This window comes from Taeniopygia guttata, chromosome 26 (genome assembly GCF_048771995.1).
Source record: "Taeniopygia guttata chromosome 26, bTaeGut7.mat, whole genome shotgun sequence".
NCBI lineage: Eukaryota > Metazoa > Chordata > Aves > Passeriformes > Estrildidae > Taeniopygia > Taeniopygia guttata.
Genome location: NC_133051.1, coordinates 6,570,435 through 6,593,990, shown reverse-complemented (window position 1 = coordinate 6,593,990; position 23,556 = coordinate 6,570,435). Strand labels below are relative to the sequence as shown.

At 52.9% G+C, this 23,556-nt stretch overlaps 1 protein-coding gene across 1 annotated transcript; it reads right to left on the bottom strand.

The window, feature by feature from the left end:
- Positions 1 to 376: 376 nt before the first annotated feature.
- SLC26A9 (solute carrier family 26 member 9) lies at positions 377 to 22,987 on the bottom strand. Its single transcript, XM_030291839.4, has 21 exons — positions 22,848 to 22,987; positions 15,688 to 15,814; positions 14,937 to 15,076; positions 14,656 to 14,766; positions 13,636 to 13,811; positions 12,607 to 12,771; positions 11,953 to 12,105; positions 11,529 to 11,611; positions 11,120 to 11,267; positions 10,350 to 10,463; positions 9,853 to 9,930; positions 9,256 to 9,351; positions 6,867 to 6,973; positions 6,294 to 6,363; positions 6,113 to 6,205; positions 5,573 to 5,689; positions 4,743 to 5,033; positions 3,496 to 3,550; positions 2,975 to 3,120; positions 2,135 to 2,212; positions 377 to 1,577 (listed from the first exon to the last, which is right to left on the bottom strand). The coding sequence occupies exons 2-21, from the start codon at positions 15,810 to 15,812 to the stop codon at positions 1,530 to 1,532; spliced, it is 2,394 nt and encodes a 797-aa protein (XP_030147699.4). The 5' UTR covers positions 15,813 to 15,814; positions 22,848 to 22,987; the 3' UTR covers positions 377 to 1,529.
- Positions 22,988 to 23,556: the final 569 nt, after the last annotated feature.

Here is a 23,556-nt window from a genome sequence, read left to right as displayed (position 1 = left end):
CCAGATTGAGGATTCCTGCATTTGGCCTGTCAGACCCCAGGCTGGGAAATCAACCTGCTGTAATGAATCCTGAATGTAGAGCTGGGAACTGGAACTTCCTTCTTTTCATTTGATGCCACCTCAGAGACCCAAAAATATTGATCAGGACAGTTTCTTGTTGCTCTGCACCAATTTCTTTGTTGTCCTTCTTTCAAAATTAGCACTTTTAAAAAGGAGAACTAAGGCAGTACAAAAGGCCACGAGGAATCACCCTCAAAGATAATTTAGGAGACTTAATCTCTTGCTTTCACCTTGTAAAACAAGCTATACATGGAGATTTCTGGAGAAACCACTGTTGTCTAAGATTAAAACAACAAATAACCATCAGCTAGTGGGGTTTTCTGCCCTCCTTTGGTTTTATTACTCTCCTGCACCACATAATCAGAAACTGAGGTAGAGAAATGGTGACTTGGTTATTGAGTTGTTACATAAAACCAAACTGGCAGGCTGCTGCTGTTGTTTCCTTTAGTGACTGTCTAGCAAGGATGGTTCAGGAAGAGTTATTTTCCTTAAAAATGAGACATCTGGGAGCTGCAGGAATGCCCCACATTCTCTTCCCAAGCCTTCAGCAATCATCTCGATAACGTCTGTGTACTTCAAAACCATACACTAAAACTTGCTTATATTTTAGAGTGTTAAAATAGAGAAATAGCATTTTAAAATAGAATCTGCTTTCATGTACTCAACCCACTGGGCAGGCAGGACAACATGCACATGACAAGGAATTCTTATTTTTGTGTAGAAGCCTGTCCTATTATTAAGAAAAAAAGTATATTAGCCCTAATATATTAGGGCTAATATATATATATAGCCCTAGAATGTGTATATATATATATATATATATATATATATATATATATATATATATATATATATATAAAGGCTATATATATATATATAGCCTCTGCTAATATATTAGCAGAATTTAGCCCTGCTGAGAGTGTCCTGAGGTCTTTGGGGTGTCAGAAATGCAGCACTGGTCTGAGGCAGTGTTTTTTGGGATGCTGGGACACAGAAGAGGAGAGAGACACGCAGGGAAATTCGGGGGTCAGTGCACATCAGAGAGCAGCAGCAGCTGGCAGAGCTGCCCTGCCACACCTCGTGAAGCAAACCCTGAAGGGCTCTCAGTGTTTGCTCGTGTTTCACTCCGTGGGGGAAAGAGGGAGGAGGGAGAGCCAAGGAGCAGGATGCCCAGGGGATGCAATTCCAGCGTGGGCAGAAGGATGGTGAGGGACAGAGGAGTTCAGGCAGCTGGCTCCACTTCTGCAATCCATGAGATGGCATCTCCTGAGCTCCTGCTTCCCCAGCTGGTTCTGCCTGCTCTGGAGCCCTTTGCTCCGAGTGCCACGAGCAGAGCAGGGAGGATTTGGCAGTTCTGGAGGGTGATGGCCTCGTTGCAAGCCCGTCGTATCCCCAGGCAGAAGCACAGCTCTCCACGGAGGGGTGGGAAGGAGGAGTTTCCTCTGGAGGGTTTGCCCAGCTCGCTGTGCTCACAGAGCTGTCTGGGTCTCTGAGTGGAACATGCTGCCAAACATCTCCTAAAGGGCACAGAGGATGAGCAGGGTCAGGGCTGGTGCCAGAGTGACACAGATGGGTGTCATTGGCACACAAACACCCCCAGGAGCTCCAGCCCTTCTCCATGCTTCCAGCTGGGCATGGACAGCACGGGGAAGGGCAGCCCTGGAGGGGATCTCCTCCCAACACCCACATGTGGGTGCAAATTGCTGCAGCAACTACAAAACCTGTGCTGAAAATCTTCACTGATGACTCTTCTTCTGGGCATGAACCAGGCTTGCTGCTCCAAGTTCACCCCAGTGTGTGAGACCACAGGTCTGGCTGACCCTGAGCTGTGTGGTTCCTCTGTGGGATGCCCTACCTGCTCCTCATCCAGCTCCTTCCAGAGCTCCTCAAGACAGGGATTTAAAATTATATTTGCAATTAACTTTCCGAAGCACTGCAGTTACTTCCAGATGATTTCCCATCTAATCCAGATGATTCCCCATCCCAATCAATTGGGATCTAATCAATCCCAATTAGAAGTTCTGATTTCTGCCTCACAGCCACAGCTGCAGTGACCTCTGGCACTACAACTCACCTCCTCCAGGTTCTTGTACTCTGCACTGCCCTCGTCCACAGACTCGTCATAAATGGAGAGCTCTGTCTGTGTCGGCCTCTGTGCAGGGAAGAGTTGAGAGCACAAATTAGCAGAGTGCAGGGTCAAAAGGAATGAAAACAATGACTAAGCCAGGCCTAAAGGGTGACCCATGCTCCAAGGGAACTGCCCAGGAGAAGGGGCACAGGAGGAGCCCTGCTCCAGGTGTTTATCTGCGTTTGCCTATCGCTCTGGTTTGATAGGAGATACCTTAACTCCTCCTGGGGAGATAACTACTGGTGCCAGCTGGTGTCAGTTCCAGCTGGCACACAATAAACCAGCCCCTGTTTGGGGACAGAGCCTGTCTGACGCTGTGCCACCAGCACGGGCCACAATCCTGCCTCAGAATTCCTGCTGTTCTCCTCCCACCGATGGAGCACTCGTGGATGCTGGGACTGTTCCAGCTGCACGAGCTTTGCCTTCATTTCTTCATCACTGGGGGCCAAATTCTGCCTTTGCCTGTTCCAACCAGCACCAGACTGAGGGCACAGTGCTGGAACAGCTCTCCTGGCTCCTCCAGGCTGGCACAGCACTCATCTCTCAGCCAAGGGTTTGTGTAAAGCTTTGACACTTCTGAATTCCCACGGAAATCCATTCCATCCCAAGGTGCTGGGCCTGTACACAACAGCTGGAATATTAAATAATTTGCTGCATTTAGGCCTTTAGCACTTGAGATAAACATGAAGCTTCCTTAGGTGCAGTAGCAATTTGTTATTTTTCCATTGTGCTGACGCAGCCTGGAAGGCAAACAGGAGAATCCTGTGGGCTGGGGAGCAAATTTACCTCTTCCAAGATGGGTGGGTGGACAAATTCTCTGATACTGGCCAGTGCAAACAAAACAGCATCGTGGATGGTCAGGAAGATGTGGCTTCGGTCCAGGCCTCCTTCCTCAAAGACTCCCCCTGTGCTGATGTCATTGTACACCTGGGCTGGAGAAAGGAGACAGCTGAACGAGGAGGAAAGCAGAGGAGGGATTCTGTGGCTGCTGGGGTCCTCTGAGCTAAGGCAAGGCTCAGAAGAAGCAAGTTTGCAGCAGAAATGAGTGTGAGGATCTGTTTTCCTGCATGCTGAGTGTGGAGATGTTACAGCTTTACCACTTCCCAAAGGAAAGCACTGATTTCACACACAGGCAACAGTGATTCTCTTTCCTTTCTTCTGTTTTCTCCTTTTATCTGTTCTGGCCTGGTCCAGCAAAGGACTGACATCTTACAGTTTGAATAAAGAACAGAAAAGGGTCTGCTGCTTGTCAGTAGCTCAGAAATGGGGGAAGATCCCATGGAAATGTGTTCTCTGGGGGTTCTTACCTTGCACGTTTGCCAAGAACACTTTAATCCCAATCTTCTGGTAACTGGAACACAACTGGAAGGGATGAGATGGGAGAGAGAGGATTAAAAACACTGCTGCTCCAGCTTTGTGCTTATGCATAAAGACTTTTATCAGCTCTAGGGCTGACGGAGAAATTCAGAGATGCAGAAGAGGAAAAGCCACACAATTGGAACACAAACCCTGTGAGGAACCCCGGAGGGAGCTGGGGGTGCTCAGCCTGGAGAAAAGGAGACTCAGGGGTGACCTTGTCACTCCCCACAGCTCCTGAAAGGTGGCTGTGCTCAGCTGGGACTGGGCTCTTTCTCCAGGAGCTGACAGAACCAGAGCACAGCCTCAGCTGCACCAAGGGAAATTTAGGTTGGATGTTAGGGAAAAGTTTTTCACAGAAGGAGTGATAAAGTTCTGGAATGTTCTGCCCAGGGAGGTGGAGTCACCACGCCTGAGTGTGTTTAAAACAAGCCTAGATGTGGCTCTGGGTGCCAGGGTTGATTTGAGGTGTTGGGGCTGGGCTGGACTCGATGATCTTTCATATCTCTCCCAACCTGATGATTCTGTGTCTCTGTGCACTGAGGCACATAAACACCTTTGTGTGAGAGAGCAGAAGGTCCCTGCTGCCTGGCTGTGGGAGTCCAGGTCTTCCCTCTGGCTGCCCTGGCAGGTCTGGGACCCTGGCAGGGGTCAGGAACCCCCCTGGACAGAGCCCCCAGAGACACTGTCTGTGATCTCTGTCCATGGAAAAGAGTTTTCAATCTTACAGGATGAATTACCAGCTCTGAGGGTTTGATATAAGCAATAATTAAGTGTGGCACGGGTGCAAAAGTAAAATTTTAGGATTCTAGATTAGGGGTTCAGAGGGGACAAGATAGAAGAATTGGGTGTGCCTTGTCCTTTTTCTCCTTCTTCATGCCCTCCATGTTTCACTGTGGTGTTGGCATTTTTCTGTTGGTTTAGCCTGGGGACACACTGTCCAATGTAGGTGACAGATATTGGCACGTTATTGTAAATCCAGCACAGGTAGTTTCTGGTATTTAATGTTTGTACCATCCCACTGAGGGCAGAGCCCCACACGCTGCCCTGCAGGACAGAGCTGCGGCAGGGCAGCAGAACATGTTAGAGATAAACAGAATAAACAACCTTGAAACCAGCACAGACGACTTTCTACAATCTCAGAATCACCAATACCTCAGATTCTGACACCCGGCTGTGTTGGCAGCACAGAACTCACCTTGCTCAGCGCTTTTGTGCCCATCAGGTCCACGAAGCTCACCCCACTCATGTCCAGGATGATGGTGTGGAAGGTGATGTAGGGCGGTGCTGTCAGCACAGGGTCGGTGCTGCCCTGCAGGGTGGTGCTGCTGCCCAGCTCCCCGGGGCTCTGCCCTGGGCCAGCCCCGGGGGCAGGAGGGCGGAATGTGATGTAGGAGATGCTGGCACCGTTAGCAGTGGTCTGGTTGTTGTTGGTGTCTGTTGGAGAAGCACTCTCAAAGTCCTTCTGGAGCTCTTGCAAGGACAAGGTCTGCGGCAGGGCAGAGAGGCAGAGTCAGGCAGGGCACAGGTGGGGTCCTGGCAGGTGACTGCACCTCTACCCACTGATATGAAGGGTTTTAGTCTGGACTAACTCCAGCCTGGCCGTTCCTTGGGGCTGGATTTAGTCAGGATAATTTACATGAATTATTTATTTCAAAATAATCTGCTCAGCATTGCAAAGGAAATGGGGCTGGGGTGACGGAGAAATGGGCTTTGAAGGGGCACCTTGGGGCTGAACTGCTGACACAGCCCCAGAGAAAGAGGCCAAAGTTGCCTGGTTTCTGCAGATTTTTCCCCATGTTCCTGTTCCAGCCTCCTCTCCAGAACCCCAGCCATTCCCAGTTCTCCTGCACCTTCAGGTTTGGGGAGGAATGGAGATCTAGGTGGGTAGGAAAGGGGATGAGAAGTGGGAAATATGGCCAGGAAAACAGTGCAGGAAATCCCATGTCAAGAGGAGCTGTTTGATGGGGACTTGGGGTCATTCCCATGGACAGAGGGACCTTTTTGGGAACTCAGGAGCTGAGTTACCTTGTTCTCCTTCAGCAGGAATTTTAGGAGCTTTGTTGGTGGTTGTGCTGTGCCCTTCCCCTGCTGTTTCACAAATTTCTTCCTGGCCAAGTACACCTTGCCAGGATCCACCCCTGTCTGTGGGAAAGAGAGATTTTTTTCCTTAAAAAGTCTGTTCCAAGAGTCAGGAGCTGCTGTTCCTTCCTGGCATTTCCCAGCCTGGGGCACCAGCTGGGCACTGGAGTGTGGTCATCCTGATGGCATCCGAACATCTCCTGGATCTTGGGGAACCTGCGCATGCAGGGGGAGACTTGGAATAGCAGGATGCCCCTGTTTTTGCAGAGCTTGGAGGAGGAACCTGCCAGGATTTGGGCACAATTTCTAAAATGAGCTCTGCCAACAGCCCTGAGGTTCAGGGAGAGGAGGATTGAGGAGCAGAGAGTGGACATGACCATGATTCATGATCATCCACAGCTTAATTATCCCCATGTAGCAACACAGGAGAGAGCAAGGGCAGTTTGGGACTGGCTTCAGGCAGGGATTTGTTAAGGAATTGCTCACCTTGGCTATAATTTTCTCCCGGAATATCTCAGAGTTGGCGAAATACAGCGGCGAGCAGTAGGTGACAATTTTAATCCCATTAACTTCATGGACCTGCACCAGAGACAGGAGCTCAGAGCAAGCCTGGACACCAGTAGCAAGGAACAGCATTTTCTCCGAGGATGTTTTATCTGCAGCTCACCTTGTTGTAGGTTTTGGGGTTCTTGTAGATGTCAGTGGAAGTCACCTGGCCCAGGGCAGAGCCGTTGCGGCTGCAGAAAAGAAGGGATCAGCATTAGGGGAAAGAAAACTGCTTTTGCTTCACGTTCCATCCCAGGAGTTGAACATTTGCTGTGTGAAAACTCTTACATTTCACCCCTGCAGATCTACAGGGCAAAAAAAAAGAGTCACTATTTTGAGATGCCGGATTGGAAAATTAAGAAAGATTAAAAGAGATGGATTTAAAGTGGTGAGAAGACCTCACGCCAGGGCCCTGCACACAGACACAACTTGCTCTTTTTATGAGCTGGGAACTGTGTGGGGTGAAGCAAATACCTCGAGGCTCCCCCTTGCCCTGGGATGTGCACGGGAGCGGGAATGCAGGCAGTGAATTGGCGCCTGCCATTCCTGTTTGCACATTCCGGGCAGGACACCTGCACTCCCCGGGGCTCCCGCCGCGCCTTCCGCGGGCCAGAGGTCGCTTCTGAAAAATCACCCGTCCCTCCTTCTGCCCCTGGGAGAGCTCCCGTGGCCCGTGGGGCCAGGAGGTACTCACAACTGGGTGTGGAAAACCACGACGAGCACGGAGAATCCCACACCCACCGCCACTCCGTAGGGGAGGCTGAGGAAGAAAGCGGAGAGGAAGCTCACGAGCCAGACCAGCTGCAGGGAGAGAAGGGAGAGAAGAGCTGAACCATGGGGACATGGATGGAAATGGATGGGGGAAATGGATGGATGGGGGAAAAATGGATGGATGGGGGAAAATGGATGGATGGGGGAAAATGGATGGATGGGGGAAAATGGATGGATGGGGGAAAATGGATGGATGGGGGAAAATGGATGGATGGGGGAAATGGATGGATGGGGGGAAATGGATGGATGGGGGGAAATGGATGGATGGGGGGAAATGGATGGATGGGGGGAAATGGATGGATGGGGGGAAATGGATGGATGGGGGGAAATGGATGGATGGGGGGAAATGGATGGATGGGGGGAAATGGATGGATGGGGGAAAATGGATGGATGGGGGGAAAATGGATGGATGGGGGGAAAATGGATGGATGGGGGGAAAATGGATGGATGGGGGGAAAATGGATGGGGGAAAAGTGGATGGGGGAAAAGTGGATGGGGGAAAAGTGGATGGGGGAAAAGTGGATGGGGGAAAAGTGGATGGGGGAAAAGTGGATGAGAAAATGGATGGAAGAAAATGGACGGGAAAAGATGGACGGGAAAATGTTTCTCTGCTGCTGTCCTGGACTCTCAAACCCTCCCAGCTCAACAGGAATAGGTCAAACCCTGACTTCTGCAGCTGTTCCAGTGCTGCAGTTGCTGCATGTTTTGGAGTGAACCGTCCTTGCTGGGAAGTTTGCCAGGAGCCCCAGTTTCCTGTCAGCCATAAAAGCAGCCGGGGCATTTCTCCACAGCTACTCCAGCGCCTGCTCCGCGCCTTCCACCCAAAAATGATCGGCCTGGCTCGTCAGGAAGGGGCTCCTGCAAATCCCAGCTTCTGCTGCTCCCTGCTCCAGCCCTGAGCAGCTCCTGCTGTCCGTCAGAGCAGTTCAGAAAAAAATCAGAAATCATCTCTCTGAAAACTGCCTGAGCACCTGCTAGAAATGCCTGAACACAGGGAAGATTCAATAGCCAGGTGTGACAGACGAGACCAAAACCTGCCCCACTCCAGCTCACAGCTCTGCCATTTGTCATTTTTACATGTTAGCACTCAAGCATCTCGCTCCATATGAGATCAGCCCTGCCCTGCATTTAAACATCCCCTCTGAAAATCATTATCAGGTTGTTTTAATCCCATCCTCAAAATTAATAAAAACTAACTCTGACCTTGGATGAATAAGGGTAACTTTGATGACTTCAATATATTAATTTATATTCATTTTGTGCATAAATAGCAAGGAAGAGCTTCCATCCATCCATCCATCCATCCATCCATCCATCCATCCATCCATCATTAGACTTGGCTGGAATTAGCTGTCCTGAAACAAGCTGGCATTAAGGCGATGAACACCAATGATCTGATGTCACCCAGGAATGGTGCACCCCATTTTGGGACAGGACACTGAATCTAGTTCAAATTCCAAGGAGATTAAGGTCAGGGGAATCCCGTTCACTCCATTGGCATCTGCCAGGATGTTCCTCAGGCAGTGCCATCCATCTCCACTCAGTCCACGCTCAGGGGTCTGCCCAGGATTTTGGGGTTTCTGAAGCCTGTGGGGTCCGTCTGTGCTCTAGTAAAGGGGCAGCAGCTGAGCTGCCAGAGCCCACAGACCTCCCCTCTCACCCCACAGCAGCAGAACCCGTTCAGAGATGTGCCCAAATTGATAACCCAGCTCTTCTCCAGCACTTGTTTGAGTGGGATTTTGGGAAAGCTCTTCATGGCTCGGGCCAGCCCCTCTGGACTCCTGATTGCCCCGATAAGGGGGTTTGTCGGGCCCTGACAGGATATTGGCTCCGTGTCCACACACGGCACTCAGCCGTGGGAGTCCTGTTCAAACACTGTCTTTTTATGTCAGACATTTCCAAATTCCGCTCTCACTCCCCCGCCGCCCCCTGCCTGGGTTTATACATCAACCAGTGCCTGGAGTCCTTATCACTCTGAAGGGCTCTCCTCAGCCTGGAGGGCCATTGTGTGAGTTTTTAAGTCATGACTCCCAGATATTGAGCAGGGCCGGTTTGGCTAGTTCTGGGCAAACAGGCTCCGCACTTGATTGGCATTTAAACACAGCAGGTAAGAGTTCAGGCCTCTCTGATATGTGCTCTGAGCAGCAGCGTGCTCAGCTGGGCAGGACAGGCAGCACCATCTCACCAAGAGAGCCAAACCCACCTCCTGCAAGGGACTCATAACCCCAAAACCCCACAAAGGACTTTCCTGGGGTCTGTCCTGCTCATGCTGCCCTGGCCAGGCGATGCCTCCTGCCACCCCAGGCACTCACACAGTCCAGCTTGCTCTTCTTCCACAGGTAGAAGGGGTCAGCCAGCTGCTTGAGGGAGTTTTTCAGGTTGACAGCGATGAGGGCTCCCAGCACAGACTGTGGAGGACAGGGAATGGTGTCAGCCAGCACCTGGATGTGCCACGTTTGGCAGTGGATGCCTTTCTGCACCATCTGCCTGCCTTGGGCCACCCCCATCACAAGGGTGATCTCATTTGGATCTGAGCAGGGCCATTTGGATGATTCTTTCATTATAACTTACATTATAATTTCATACTTAATAATGATTTATAATTCATAATTTACACTTACATTTGCTCAGAGAAACAGTGGCTGCCCCATCCCTGCCCAAGGCCAGCTTGGACGGGGCTTGGAGCAACAGTGAAAGGTGTCGCTGCCCATGGCAGGGATGAAGCTTAAGGTCCCTTCCAACCCAAACCAGCCTGGAATTGTGTGATTGTGTGATTCCAGACAGGTCCCCAGGCCAGGAACAAGCTGTCCCATGCTGCTTTTTGCATCAGGGTTTTTCGGAGCGGGGCTGTGTTTGGGTGTGGTGAGCGGGTGTTGCAATGGCTCTGCCTGCACAGATGTTTGTGTTACCTTTGGAAGAGGCTCGAGGTAGATTCCCAGGGACAGCATTGTCACCATGACCACCAGAGCCACAAAGAAACTCGCCACCTGCAAAGAGGGAAGGAAATAACTTCTGCAAACATCAGGGCTTCCCAAAGCTCCCCTGGGTGTAGTCAGGGGCACAACTGGGCACTGCAGCATTTTATGGGAGAGGATGTTTGCCTCTGAAAACAGGCAGGGGTTTGCAGATCTCCCAGATAACCCCAAAATTCCCTCACTGGTCCAGGGAGCCAGAGTGGGACTGCAGAGCTCTGCTTCTGTGCCCAACCCAGAGAACCAAATCAGGAATCGAAATGGGCTTGGGGAGGGAGGACATTCTGCTTTAACAGCAGCAGCCTGAAGCACTTGGGTGTGAAACTTCTCCAGAGCTGCTCAGTCAGGCTGGCAACACGTGGCAGCTGCAGCACTTTGTGATCCAGAGGGAATGGAGAGAGGAGAGGAGGAGAGGAGGAGGAGGAGGAACTAACTTGGGATTTCGCTCCTGCCCCGTCCACGGCGAGGGTGACAGAGAGAGCACAGCAGATCACGTGAATTTTGAAGAAGGATCCAAAGAAGTTGCTGCAGCCCAGGGCCAACATTTCCTGTGGAGGTGTGGAGAATGCCCATCAGAAAGGACAGCTGCCCTTCCTGCTGGCACATGGCAAGAGAGCAGGGGCCTGAGGCTGGTTTATGTGGCCAGGGCAGGCTCTGGGTTCCCTGCAGTGCATCCCAGACTCTTTCCTTCCAGTAAGATCTGGGATAGCACCTGGTGTAGCAGGGAAACCTGGAAGCACAATCCCACATAAACACGTTGTCATCTGTTGACACACTCAGGGCAGGGCTCCATGTGGTATGTGTGGCTGTTGTTGAAAGCTGCCACTGTGCCAGGGATGACAAAAGAGGATTATTTAATGTCCTGCCTCCCAGAGTATCTGGGTGACACACCAGGAATCCAGGTCTTTCTCTGCTCCCTGAGAAGCGCACGCACCTCACCGTGCTTCAGCAAGCTGCCAAAACGCTGAGCCTGGAGGGGGAGCAAGGCAGAGAGAGCCCAGCCTAAAGCTCCTTTCCCTCTTCCAGCCTTTCTCCAGCCCACAGGACAGAGCTCTGCCGTGTCCTTTTCCCCCCCAACATGGCACAAAGCCACGGAACCTCCTCGGGAGCAGCACGTCTGCTCCGAGCCCAGCACGTCTGAGCTCTTCCCTTCACGCCTGAGAGCAAAGGTAGCAGCCCCTGGCTGCCCCAGCCCCAGCAATACCTGGTTGGGGTCCACGTCGTAGCCATGCTTGGCTGCCAGGGTCCTCCCCATGGCCAGGTTGATCACGTAGCCCACGATGGCAAGCGAGAAAGCCGTGCCCACCATGTCCTTCCACTTGCTGACCAGGGGCAGGGTGGGCTCTGGGAACCTGCACTCAGAGCACAGGTGAGAAGCTGTGGCAGCGCTGGCTGGGGGCTGGGGGGGTGGGTGAGGAGCTGGAGGCTTCAGGAATGACACAGTCCCTGCCCACACTCCCGAGGATGGGGGTGGTTGTGTCACAGGGCACGCTGACACTCCTGGAAGGGGACTCTGGGATTACAGGGAAGAATGAGGTGTTTTCCAAGCTGGAGGAGGAGGAGGAGGAAGGAAAACTTTCTGGAAGGTGAATCAGACCTGCAGAAGCACTTACCCCATGCTGAGCTTCCCCACTATTGGCATGCCATACTTGTCGGGCATGTTGAAGCTGCCGGAGATTGCGGTGGCCACAATCACCTGCAAGGACAGGGAGAGAAGAGCTGGGAGCAGGAAGAGCTGGGCTGGCTCACAGCATTAACCCTGCCACGCTCCCAGAGCTGACAGAGCAAAACCAGCACCAAGTTTGGGCTGGGGAAGGCAAGGACAGCCCCAGCAGGGGTTATTCGCTTCACCCTCAGCATCACCAGGATGCAGTGCAGGGATGAGCTTGGGGCTGGCCCCGTTTCTGACCCCAAACCATGTGGGGGCTGTGTCACACCCACTGTGCAGATGCTCTACATGGTGGCCCTGCTGAGAGCAGCTGTGTCAGGGCTGTGAGGTGAGGGGAGGCTCCCAGGGACAGCCCAGGGGTCACTTACAATGATGATTTCCATCGGGATGGGCATCCGGATCTTCTTCATGTACTTGAGGTTGAGCTCCTTGACGACGATCAGGAGCACAGCGCTGACCAAGGCATAGACCAGGGAGGCCAGGTTGGTTTGGGGCAGACCTTTACAAATGTCAATGAATGTCTGAAGGGGAGACAAGAGGAGAAGGGGTCACGGCGAGCCAGACACTCTGGACATTATGGACAGAACAACAGACAGCACTTCTACCACAATCAACACCCTGAGACGTGAGCAGTGCTAAAAACCCTCTGCTGAGGGATCAGCCCCCAGCCCCGGGCCTGTGCTGGTGATTTAATGCAGCTCTGGCTGCATCAGCACAGGATGCATCCATGCAACACACAGGAAATCCCACAGGAATGGCCAAACCTGCTCTGAGGAAACATTCCTGCTGCTAACAACTCTGCAAGACTCCTGCTGCAAAGCAACGCAGCTCATACCCCGCCCAGATCCCAATCCCATTTCATTATTCCTCCCATTTCATTATTCCTCATTAAAACCACGCTGCTGGGGCAGGGATCCCCCTTCCCCCAGCCCTTTCCTGCTCTCCTGGGCCCCGTTTCCCTGGCAGGGGTGGCGGTGCCGCCGTGCTGGGGAGGAAGGTCGCTGTGCAGAGCCCCCACTTACGTAGACGATAGCTAAGGGCCCGGTGTAAGACGGGACTGTCAAGCCGAAGACGTACTTGAGCACGGAGATGAGGATCTGCAGCCCCGCCGCCGTCATGAAACCCCTGATGAAGGACTCGGACAGGTAGATGGCCACGAAGCCAAACTGCAGGAAGCCCAGGCACAGCTAGGGTGGGACAGAGGAGATGTGGTCAGAGCAGTGACAGCCCCCTGCGGGGCAGGGTGATGCTCTGGGAGAGCACACACGGCTCTCCCGCACACAGCAGGGCTGTGCCGGGGCAGGGATGGAGACAGCAGGGCTAAGAGTGCCATTCTTGGATTGTCCACATAGAGAATTCCACCCCAAGAATCCCCAAAAATCTCTATTTTGATCCATTATTCACCCCAGCTCTGGGCTAAGTGTGTCATTCTTGGATTGCCCACATAGCGAATTCCACCCCAAGACCAAAAATGCCCCAAAATCCCCCAAAATCCCTATTTTGATCCATCATCCACCTGTACTCAGAGTTAAGAGTGCCATTCTTGGATTGCCCACATAGAGAATTCCACCCCAAGACCAAAAATCTTCAAAAATCCCCAAAAATCCCAATTTTGAGGCATCATCCACCCCCCACTCAGGGCTAAGAGTGCCATTGTTGGATTGTCCATATAGAGAATTCCATCCCAAGACCAAAATCCCTAAAAATCCCCAAAAATCCCCAAAATCTCTATTTTGATCCATCATCCACCCATACTCAGGGCTAAGAGTGCCATTCTTGGCTTGACCATGTAGAGAATTCCACCACAAGACCAAAAATGCCCCAAAATCCCAATTTTGATCCATCATCCACCTGCACTCAGGGCTAGAAGTGGAATTCTTGGATTGTCCACATAGAGAATTCCACCCCAAGACCAAAAATGCCCCAAAAATCCCTATTTTAATCCATCATCCACCCAGAAGCGGGGCCTCTCCGAGCACCTGCCTCCAGCACCTGTGCTCCAGGGACAGCTTGGCTCCCAAGGAGGCTCGGGGACACAGCAGAGCCCTCACCTGTATGACGGCCGTCAGGCAGGCCAGGGTGGCAGAGATCTGCAGCCTGGCCGCCTGCAGGGCCGTGGAGTTCACACTGGTCTCGTTGGTGGTGTGGTTGAAGACCTGGAAGTTGGACTCGGGAGCCAGCTCGTTGCAGATGTTGCCAACAATGATGCTGATGACGGCAAAAGTCCCTGCAGGCAGCACGGGGAGGTCAGGAGCTCCCTCTGGGGAGAGCCCTGTCCTGGAAGGCTCCTGGGCAGGTGGGGCTGTGCACAACCATGGGAGTCCAGGGCATCCCTCTGGCTGCCCTGGCAGGTCTGGGACCCTGGCAGGGGTCAGGAACCCCCTGGACAGAGCCCCCAGAGACACTGGCTGTGATCTCTGCCCATGGAAAAGAGTTTTCAATCTTACAGGATGAATTACAAGCTCTGAGTGTTTGATATAAGTAATAATTAAGTGTGGCATGGGTGCAAAAGTAAAATTTTAGGATTCTAGATTAGGGGTCCAAAGGGGACAAGATGGAGGAAATTGGGTGTGTCTTGTCCTTTTTCTCCTTCTTCATGCCCTCCATGTTTCATGTGGTGTTGGCATTTTTCTGTTGGTTCAGGCTGGGGACACACTGTCCAACGTAGGTGACAGATATTGGCACGTTATTGTAAATCCAGCACAGGTAGTTTGTGGTATTTAATGTTTGTACCATCCCACTGAGGGCAGAGCCCCACACGCTGCCCTGCAGGACAGAGCTGCGGCAGGGCAGCAGAACATGTTAGAGATAAACAGAATAAACAGCCTTGAAACCAGCACAGACGAATTATGGCTTCTGCTTTGGCAGCGGGGCTGACAGACAGAGACTTTCTACATTTTGGAATGATCAATACCTCAGATTCTGACACACATGGAGTCACTCAGTACCCCCCAGCCCCACGGGAGGTGGCACAGGGTCGTTGTGGGGACATCCTGAGCAAACGCCCCAGTGCTGGGACACAGCAGCACTCCCAGCCAGCATTTCACTGTGCTGGGCAGGCAATTCCTCACCTGGCACCATCTGATGGATGCCCCCGAGGAAGAAGTAGGTGAGCAGGGGGAAGAAGGAGGAGTAGAGCCCGTTGACAGGAGGCAGATTGGCCAGGAGGGCGAAGGCCATCCCTGCAAAACACGAGGGGTACAGGCAGGGAAATACAGGGCTGGAGGGAGAGTTGGGGTCATCAGTAAAACACAAAACCCCTCCCCACGGGGCACCAGCATCACCTACAGAGCTTTACTCGAGCTGGCAAAGCGTGATTCCCTCTTGGACAGGCAGAGAGGGACTCTCTCACCTTGTGGCACTTGGATTGTCCCCGCACTGATCCCGCCGAGCACATCAGGCAGGATGTAATCCTTGATTTTGTACTTGGGGAGCCACCTCAGTATTGGGAACAGGTGGAAGAGGGTGAGCTTGAACCTGGAAGCGGAACATCTAGAAGGGAGGTAAAAAATGAAAGCAGATTTGAAAGGTGAAGAATCTGAAAATGAAAGAAGGGAGGAAGAGAACGAGCTGGAAGTAAGGAAGGATCTTCCTAGAAGTGTCTCAACCTTTCTCCATCACCAGATTCTGAGCCCTCTCTTTTCTCTATTATTGCCTTCCTTTACCCGAAGAGTGGAGATAGATTTCCAAGAACGTGATCAGCAGGGTTATTAACCTTTGTTTACATAATTATAAGCCTTTCTTTAAGGTGGTATTGGTTTCAAACAGAAAGCTGAGAAAAGGAAATCACAGCTGGAAAGCTTAAAAAAAAAAAAATCCACATGTCCCTACATCACCAATTGTGCTTTTTCCACTATTAAAAACAAAAAAAAAAACAAAAAAAAAACCTTGGGAAACAGGACCCCAAATCCCAAATGCACTCAGTGCAGCTACCAATTTCATTTTTTTCAGCCCAATTTGCATTGCTCCCATACCTTTCATCCATCAAAGCCCTGAAGACCATGGTTCCCCAGGATAAAAATGGGATCAGTATTCCCAGGCCTGAATTATACCCACCAATTCCTGACTAAATCTGGTTTACGTTCTACTGCATTCCCTGTTACCTGAAAAGGTTTCTCAGTTTCTCCCCAACGGGGTAAGTTCTGGTTTTCTTCTCAAACTCCTCGTCGAAGAGGCTGACAGAGTAGGCAGGACGTTCGATGGCATAGCGAGGCCTGGCCTGGCTCATCTCTGGAGCATTTGGATTTTTCCCAAGGAAAAAAAAAAAAAAAAAAAATATATATATAGCAATAGCAAAGCCAAGAATGTGGCTGGAGTCGGCCCCACCTGCGCTATAACAGAACGGACACCTCCAGCGTCTGGAGCCCTCCCCGAGCTCCTCCACCCTAAATAGTTTCCCCGTGGCAGAGGCAGGACCTGGGAGTGGCTTCTCCCCGCTCCGGGGGCTGCTGCTGCTCCCCGGGCCCGGCGCTTTCGCGGCTCCTCGGAGGTGATGCTGATGAGCGCTGCTAATGAGCGGTGCTAATTAACGAGCGGAGGGACCCGAACCCGGCCCGGATCTCCTGGCAGGCGGGCAGCGGTGCCAATCCCGGCTCCGGGAGCGCCTTTTTGCCCCGGGCGAGGCACTTGACCTTTCCCATGGCTCGGTTTCACCATCCGTGGCGTTGGCAAAGCTTTGCCAGGCTGGTTGATACCGGCACCGGGATTGAGGGCTGGATCCCTTCCGAGGTGTTCCCGCCACACTGCCCAGCCTGTCCGGCATTCCAGAGCCTTCCCAATCCTCGCTGGCCGTGGGTGAGTGCCCGGGTTCCTCTAGGAAGTGATGCGCGGGGAGATAACTGTTGCTAACTCATGGCAGTGATGAAGATGCCAAAACATCCCGGCAGACCAGTCCTGCCCGGTATCTGGGTCTCAGCAAAGGGATGATGAACTTCAGACATCCCTGATTTTACCGTGCCCAGAGATGCCTGGGGAGAGGGGAGAATCACCCCGAAGCGGCCGGGCGGGGAGGGGAGGGAAGTGGTCGGATACACACCGAGGATCTCGGTAATTATTTGTGTTTTTGGGGTGTATCTAAGCGGGTCATTGCCCAACGCAGGAGGAGAAGAGGGGCTGGTGATTCAGGCAGGAGAAAAAAATCACCATAAAAGCTGGTGATTCAGGCAGGAGAGTGCATCGAGAAGCAGCATCCAGGTTGCTGAGAGTTTATGGAGCGATCTGGATGTGCCAGAGCCTCCCCTCCCCTCCCCTCTCTAGGTGCTGCTGAAAGTCAGGGCACACCTGGACACCGGGATGGACAAAATGTCCTTCCACAGGACCGGTGAGATGCCTCGGAGTGGAGGACAGGAGGGGATTGTAGCAGAACAGGGCAGGAAGGAAAGGATGATGCAGGGAGCCGAAACTTTGGGGAGAATTTAGGTCAACAGAATCATTATGCAAATAGCGGCTAATGGGTCTAGAAAGGGAGGTCAGCAACCCCGCTCCTTTAGAGATCACAGGGGCCATCGAGAGCACCCTGCTGTAAAACTGCCCCTGCCGCGGGGGGTTTGTGATTCCAGCTCTGATCTGCACCGCCGGGGCTCGGGGGGACCCCAGCCCACGGCTTTGGGGCAAAGGGGAGACCCGTCCCTCTTCCAGCAGTGCCAGGTGCCCCATCCAGTGCCCTCTGCAGGGCACCCCTGCTGCTCCTTTTCCCCTGCAGGTTCCCCTCCAAGAGCAAGGACAAGCTTTGCCTTTGGATCACAGCACTAACCAGTGTCCTGGGCTCTTCCCAGTCCCTCCTGCCAAAAGCCTGCCTGATAAGCAGTCATGGCTTTCCCACTTTTCCCGTGATCCTGTGTCTGTTCCCAGCCTTCCTCCCAGCCCCACAGCTCTGCTCGGAATTTCCAGTTCTGCTTGGTGAATATTTTGTAGGTCCACACTCAGCAACAGCTTCTGAGGGCTGATAATCCCACCCCAGGTCCTGGTGGTGTCTCTGATCTCCATCCCTTCTGCCACCAGACAGACCCAAGCAGCCAATTAAACCCCAGCTCTTTAATGAAATTCCCCCGCTGAGTGAAAGTGCTGGCAATCAGGAAAAATAATAAACAGAGCAGGTATAGAGGGGAAAATATCCCCATGATTAAATTCCATCTTAAACAAACAGGCTTGTGATGTCAGCGTCCCGGACAGAGTCAAGTTCTTGACTTGGCTTATCACAGCCTTGCCCAGATCAAACAGCAGCTTAAACCTCTGAGATTTGGGCATTAAAGAGCACAAGGAGCTGTGTGGCTGCTCCTTGAACAAAAGGCAAATCCAGCTGGCCTGGTGCTGGTGGGATGAGCCCACGTCAAGCTGCAGAGCTGGTTTAAACCCTGCAGCTGGGGCAGCAGCCCGGAGCAATTCCATGAGTGTGGAGGGGAGAGCGGAGTGCCAGTCAGCTGCTGCATTGCAGGGACCAGGTTTTTCAAGATCTCTCTTCCAGTTTGAGCATGGAAATAAAGGACAAGGTCTGGGAGAAGAGCTCCAAGAGCTCACGAGTTTTCAGGCAGCCCATCCCTGCAGTGGGTGATGCTCAGAAATGCAAAATTTGACCTCACTGAGTACACAAATGGGATGTGACACTCAGAGCAAACAACACATGAGAGCAGAGCTGCTCTGCTCCAGCAACGTGATGAGGGTGACCAACATTGTCCCAGCAGGTCAGGAGCGTCCCCTCGGTCCAGACCTGGCTGATCCCAGCCCTGCCAGGCCCAGCCAGGCTGTGCATGCCAGGCATGGACCTTTTCTCCCAGAGTTCATTCTGCAAACGCACTCACTGAGCTCTTATCTGCTGTCCCCGTGCTGGTGATAGCTGTGCTTGGGAAGAGGAAAGTCACATTGAGGTTCCTGGCTGGGGTTGATAGGAGCCATTGGCACAAAGCCACTTTCCTGCGCTGACGTAGGCACAGAACAGGAGCTCCAGTCCAAGGAATGAGTCAAAATTTGGTGGGAGAGCCATCTGATCCCTGCCTTAGGCGTGACACAAGGGCCCAAACCGATCCCAGTGCTGGAGGTGGACGAATGTCCCGTTCAACCAGCTGCTTCTTAATTTCAGGGATTAAAAGTCAGTGCTCTTGAAATAACACTTCCTCCTTTGCCTGCCCCCTCTCCATCCCCCTTGCACGAGGCACACCCAGCCCTCCGTGCTGTTTGCTTTGGGACTGGGTTCAGAGGTCCAACCTCTTCCCAATCCTGTGTGAATCTCCCTCCAAAACCCCCTCCCGGCCCCATTGCCCAAGAAAGGGCCATAAAAGCAGCTCCCCCCCTTTCCCCCAGCCCAGGTCTGCTGGGAGAGCACCGGCACAGGTGCAAGGGTTTGGTTGCAACACCAGGACAAGGTCTTGACTCCTGTGCCCCCGGCCCGGTGCCTTCAGCACCCGCCTGGCTGCAGCTGCAGGTGCCACAGGAGCCCTGGGGCAGCACGGGGAAAGGGCCCAGGTCCTGCAAGGTCAGCAGGGAAAGCCACCAGTTCCCTGAGACTTGCTCTTGGTGCCAGATGTGGCGGTGCCAGCTGTGGCGGTGCCAGGCTCTGCAGCGCCAGGTGCTCCCCCTGGCTGAACTCTCCCTCGCCCTCCTGCCACACACCCGCTCCCCTCTGCCTGAGGAGAAGGAGGTTCCTGCTGTCACTCGCTCAGCTCAGGTATTTCAGAAGATGTTGTATAATTCACCTCTGCCATCGGGCACTGGCACTCCCCGGTCACTCCCTGCAACTTCCTGGCATTGGGAACATGCCAGCACCGAGTCCAGCTGATGGACCACACCAGCAACTGACCACCAAGGGACCCCAGAGTCTTCAGCTGTGCCATTTGGGCACAAATTCCTTTTCACACTTAGAATTTGGTTGATTTAGTTTTGTTTTACCTTTGGCTCTGGATGGTCACAGGCTTCACCTACAAATGAACTGATTCAGGAAGAAAAACTGGCAGTGATAAAGGCACATCTACAGTCCCACATTTCTGGCACAGGTATTTTGGGGAAAAAATAATTCTCAATAATCTGGGGAGGAGGAAGAAGCAGGGCCAGGGAAGCAGGGGTTGTATTGAGGGGGCTGATGCCATGCACTGGGCACATACCTTTGTCCCTGGGGTTTAACCTTTCCTTAACCTTTACCCATTAGAAATAGAAGAGGAAGGCACCAGAAGAGTATATAAATCAGTTATGAAAAATATCCATGCTTCAGAAAAGGCAAAATGCCAGAATCCATAAAGTTCAGTCAAAACTTTGCATTTTCCTGTCCAGTTTCCAGGAGGAACCACAGGGATGGCTGGAGGAATAGGAGCCAGAGGGAGAAGGGGGTGAAAGGAGGTGCTAACAGGCTCTGATGAATTTTGGGCAGGCACGGGATGGGTCCTGGGCCACAGTTCAGGGCCAGGAGGAGACATCTCTGCTTCCCTCCAGCCCTCACCTCCCATCCCACTGCCCTGGGCTGCCCCTCGTCCCCTGTCAGAACTCAAAATGTCCCTCAGACATTTTTGGATGTTCCGGGCCCAGGTCAGAAGCATTTGAGACCCTGGCAGGCAGCTGGAAACAGCTGTGATTTTGGGTTTGAGCCATGGAATGATTTACCAACCTTGCAGGGAGAACAAGAAGTCACAAAAGTTTAGATATTATAGTAGAAGTAGTCACAAAGTAAAGGGAAGAATTTTTGAGTGCTGTACAGCGGGGTTTCAATACTTGTACAGGGGGGTTTCTGTTTTGTACATGGGGGTCAGTGGGTTTAAGATGGAGGGATTTGGGCCTGCCCTGTCCTTCCTCTTTCTTCTTCCTTCCCTCCATGTTCTTGGTGATGTTGGCACTCACAGGTTGGTTTAGAGTAGAAAAGCACCATTTAATGTAGGTAATGGGCATTGGGGAAAAACTGCACCCATGTAACACGGAATGTACCATATAAAAGACAGCAGCAGCCCTGGGCAGAGGGGGAGAGAAGAAGCAGTCGGGAGTCAGAGAGGATGTCAGGGTGTGTGTGTGCCTCTGCCTGAGCTGTGAGCAAACCACAGCAGCCCCAGGAGAAAATCTTTTAGATAACTTGCAATAAACTGCCTTGAGACCGAACAACAGAGACTGCTGAGCCTTTCTTTGGAAGCACGGGTTGGGGGAGAAGTTTTTCCACCACACGAAGCCACCCCCAACCCAGGGTGGGCTTCGACAGTCCCTCAGGATCCCCCATCCCACTGCCCCACTCCTGCACCTTCACCACACAACACCAGGCATTAAACCAACGTTTTCTCTCCGTTCAGGTGCAATATTTGGGGTGTTCAGCAGGTGATTTCCATGAGGCAGATGGTCATTTTCTCCTTGTGAGTGACCCAGCCCAGTGCAGGCCGCGGGCAGAGCTCTTGTGCTGCTGCTGCTGGGCCGGTGCCAATGTTTGATGTACCACTTCACACGAGTTTCTAACCAAACTAGCTCTGTGCCTGATAACTAGAATAATAAAATCTGCAGGCATTTGCCAGCTCCTGAGGGTAAAGCCGAAGTGTTTGGCTCACGGGGTGTTTATTAAGTGAAATGTTTCTACTCAGCAGCTCGGCTCCTGCACTTTGCTGTGAGGGAGCAAACGCTGTGGGCATGGGGGATCTGCCCTACACCGACAGCAAGGAGAAACACCCAGGCTAGACCCACTTTCCGTGGGATTTGTTTGATTTACCCACTTTTTCCCAACCCCACCCCAACTCTCAGTTGCTGTTGGAGCTTCATCAGCACCATAGCCCTGCAAGGAAGGGCTGGGCTGGGGCGAGGCATCGGGCACATGGCCTGGGGTGCTGCTTTGGGGTGTCCATCCCAAAGTATCTATGTCTGTATGGACATCCCAAAAGCTTCCCTGCCCTGCTGTACCCCCAGGCTGTCACCTGGCAGAGTGTAGCAGAGCAGTGCCTGACCCCAACAGCATCTCAGCCCAGTCCCTGGAAGTGTTGTCTCCATCCCCTTCTCGTGGAAAATGCAGCTGGGATGGGCAGGAGTGAACTGGAAAGGGCATTTAAAGGAAGGAGAAGTGAGACTTTGTTGTCCCTCTGTGCCACAATCTCTGTTCTTCACCTGTCTCTGACACAGACCTTTGAAGAGCAGGTGGGCAAGGTAAATCCTGAGGAATTACAAAGTTTGCAGCGTTCCTGCAGCTCCTACCAGCACTGATCTGGGATGCCTGCTGAGAGCTCACTCCTCCACATGCTCTCTCCCCTGTGGATCCACTCTTGGAGAAGGAAAAACACCTCTGGGGTCACCCCGTCCATGCTGTTCCAGAGGTGGAGGATGGGACAGCATTTCTGTGCTGGGAATCTCTGACCCGGGGCAGACACACGGTGTGACCAGGACAAATCTCACTGCAGGGACTTATCTCAGAGGGAAAGAAGGACAGGTCCCCAGCTCCAGGTTTCAGCCTGCTTACAAATAAGGTGTGGACAAATTTATTCAGGTCAGAGCAGAAGGCATCCCAGCTGCGGGAACTGCAATTTTCCACCGTGGAGCAAGACTGAGGGGATATTTCCTCTTGCTTATATATGAAGGAGCCTGCCCAAATTGGACCTAAACATCCCTTGAAAGGGCACTGGGAGGAGCTGGAGACCCTGCCTGCAGTGTGACAGGTCTCAGTCTGGGAGCACTCCTCGTTCCCAGCTTTATAATTCCCTCCTAACCTGAGTGTGAGCACCTGTGCAGCCAAATCCTCTTTCCTGGGCCGGATTCCTGTGCGCAGCCAGTGCTTCCCAACCACTGCCTGCAGGCTCTGGGCTCCTCATCCCTCCCCTCTGTCCCGGGATGTGCAACACCCAGTTTGGGCTGCAACATCCTCAGGGCAGGGACCACTTTCCACAGTCCCACGCTCAGAAAGTTCTGGTCATAACAAGGGTCCAGAAACTGAGTGTTTCTCATCAGTGTTGCCTGTCCTATATCAGGCAAATCCCTCCACACATCTCAGCAGGAACCAGGCAGGATAAGATGGCAGGATTTATTCTAGCAATAATTAATTCACATATTTGGCTCTTCCAGCCTCTCTCTTCATAATAAATCAAGCTGCTGGATCGTTGGTGTTGCTAATTCCTGAGTAAATCTGCCGCCGTAAATCCCCTTGGTGAAAGAAGGGAGGAAAAGAGAAGTGGGGAAAAGGAAAAAAAAAAAAATAAAAAGAGAGAAAAAAAAAAAAAAAGAAGTACCAGTTCTCCAAATAATGCGCCTCACACCCAGTGGCTGTGCAAGCGGAGTGTAAATCCCCCACGCCCACCCAGACAAAGAGCCCGATTGTTGGAGGTACCTGCGCCCGGGGAAGCGGCCGATGGCGCGGGGTGCGGATGGGGCAGGAGAGGTGCTGCCAGGAGCTGTGCAGAGGTCTGCGCTCCAAGGGCCCGTGAGTCATTTATAAATCACCCCAGTCAAGGGGACCGAGGGCTGTGCTCGGCGCCTGATTGGCTTGAGGAGCTAATTGCCAGCAGGTACACCCAGGCTAAGCCCAGGAGATAGCCTGGGGAGATAAGGGGAGATCTGAAGAGGCAGAAGAGCTTTTTTGGATGTCCCCCCCTCACCCCACCCCTTCCCGCTCCGGCCTGGGCCGTTTGATCCCCTCTGCGGGTCCCTCCGTGCTCTGGGTGACAATATCCCATTTTCCCGTCACCCCGGCCCCCTCCCGCGGCTGCCCCGGGCCGGGGGCGGCAGGAGATGCTTTTGTCGGCCGCGGTGGGCAGCGCCTGCCCGGCCTTTGAGCTCGGCCGATTCCCCTCCCCCGGGATGGACAATGGGGCGCTTTGTGCCAGCGCCCGACCCCGGCAGCGGAGAGCGGAGTTTCTCTCATTTCCACGTTCAAAGGGATGAGAGGAGCGGGGGAGAGAGGGGAAGCACCGCTGCCGGCCCGGGGCTGGGGCTGTGGGAGCTCTCGGGGATGCTCTATCTGCCATCAGCCTCGCAGGCACGGTCCCGGCAGGAGCCGCACCTGGCCGCCAGCTCCTCCGCACGGGGTCTGACAGGTT

Bases quoted from the DNA above. Each gene is read 5' to 3' on its own strand.
- SLC26A9 (XM_030291839.4), bottom strand. From the start codon at position 15,812: ATGAGCCAGGCCAGGCCTCGCTATGCCATCGAACGTCCTGCCTACTCT. The intron at 6,364-6,866 runs GTGAGTACCTCC...TCTTTTCTGCAG, and splicing joins GTGGTTTTCCACACCCAGTT to CCGCAACGGCTCTGCCCTGG. The intron at 3,121-3,495 runs GTAAGAACCCCC...TCCTTTCTCCAG, and splicing joins GTTCTTGGCAAACGTGCAAG to CCCAGGTGTACAATGACATC.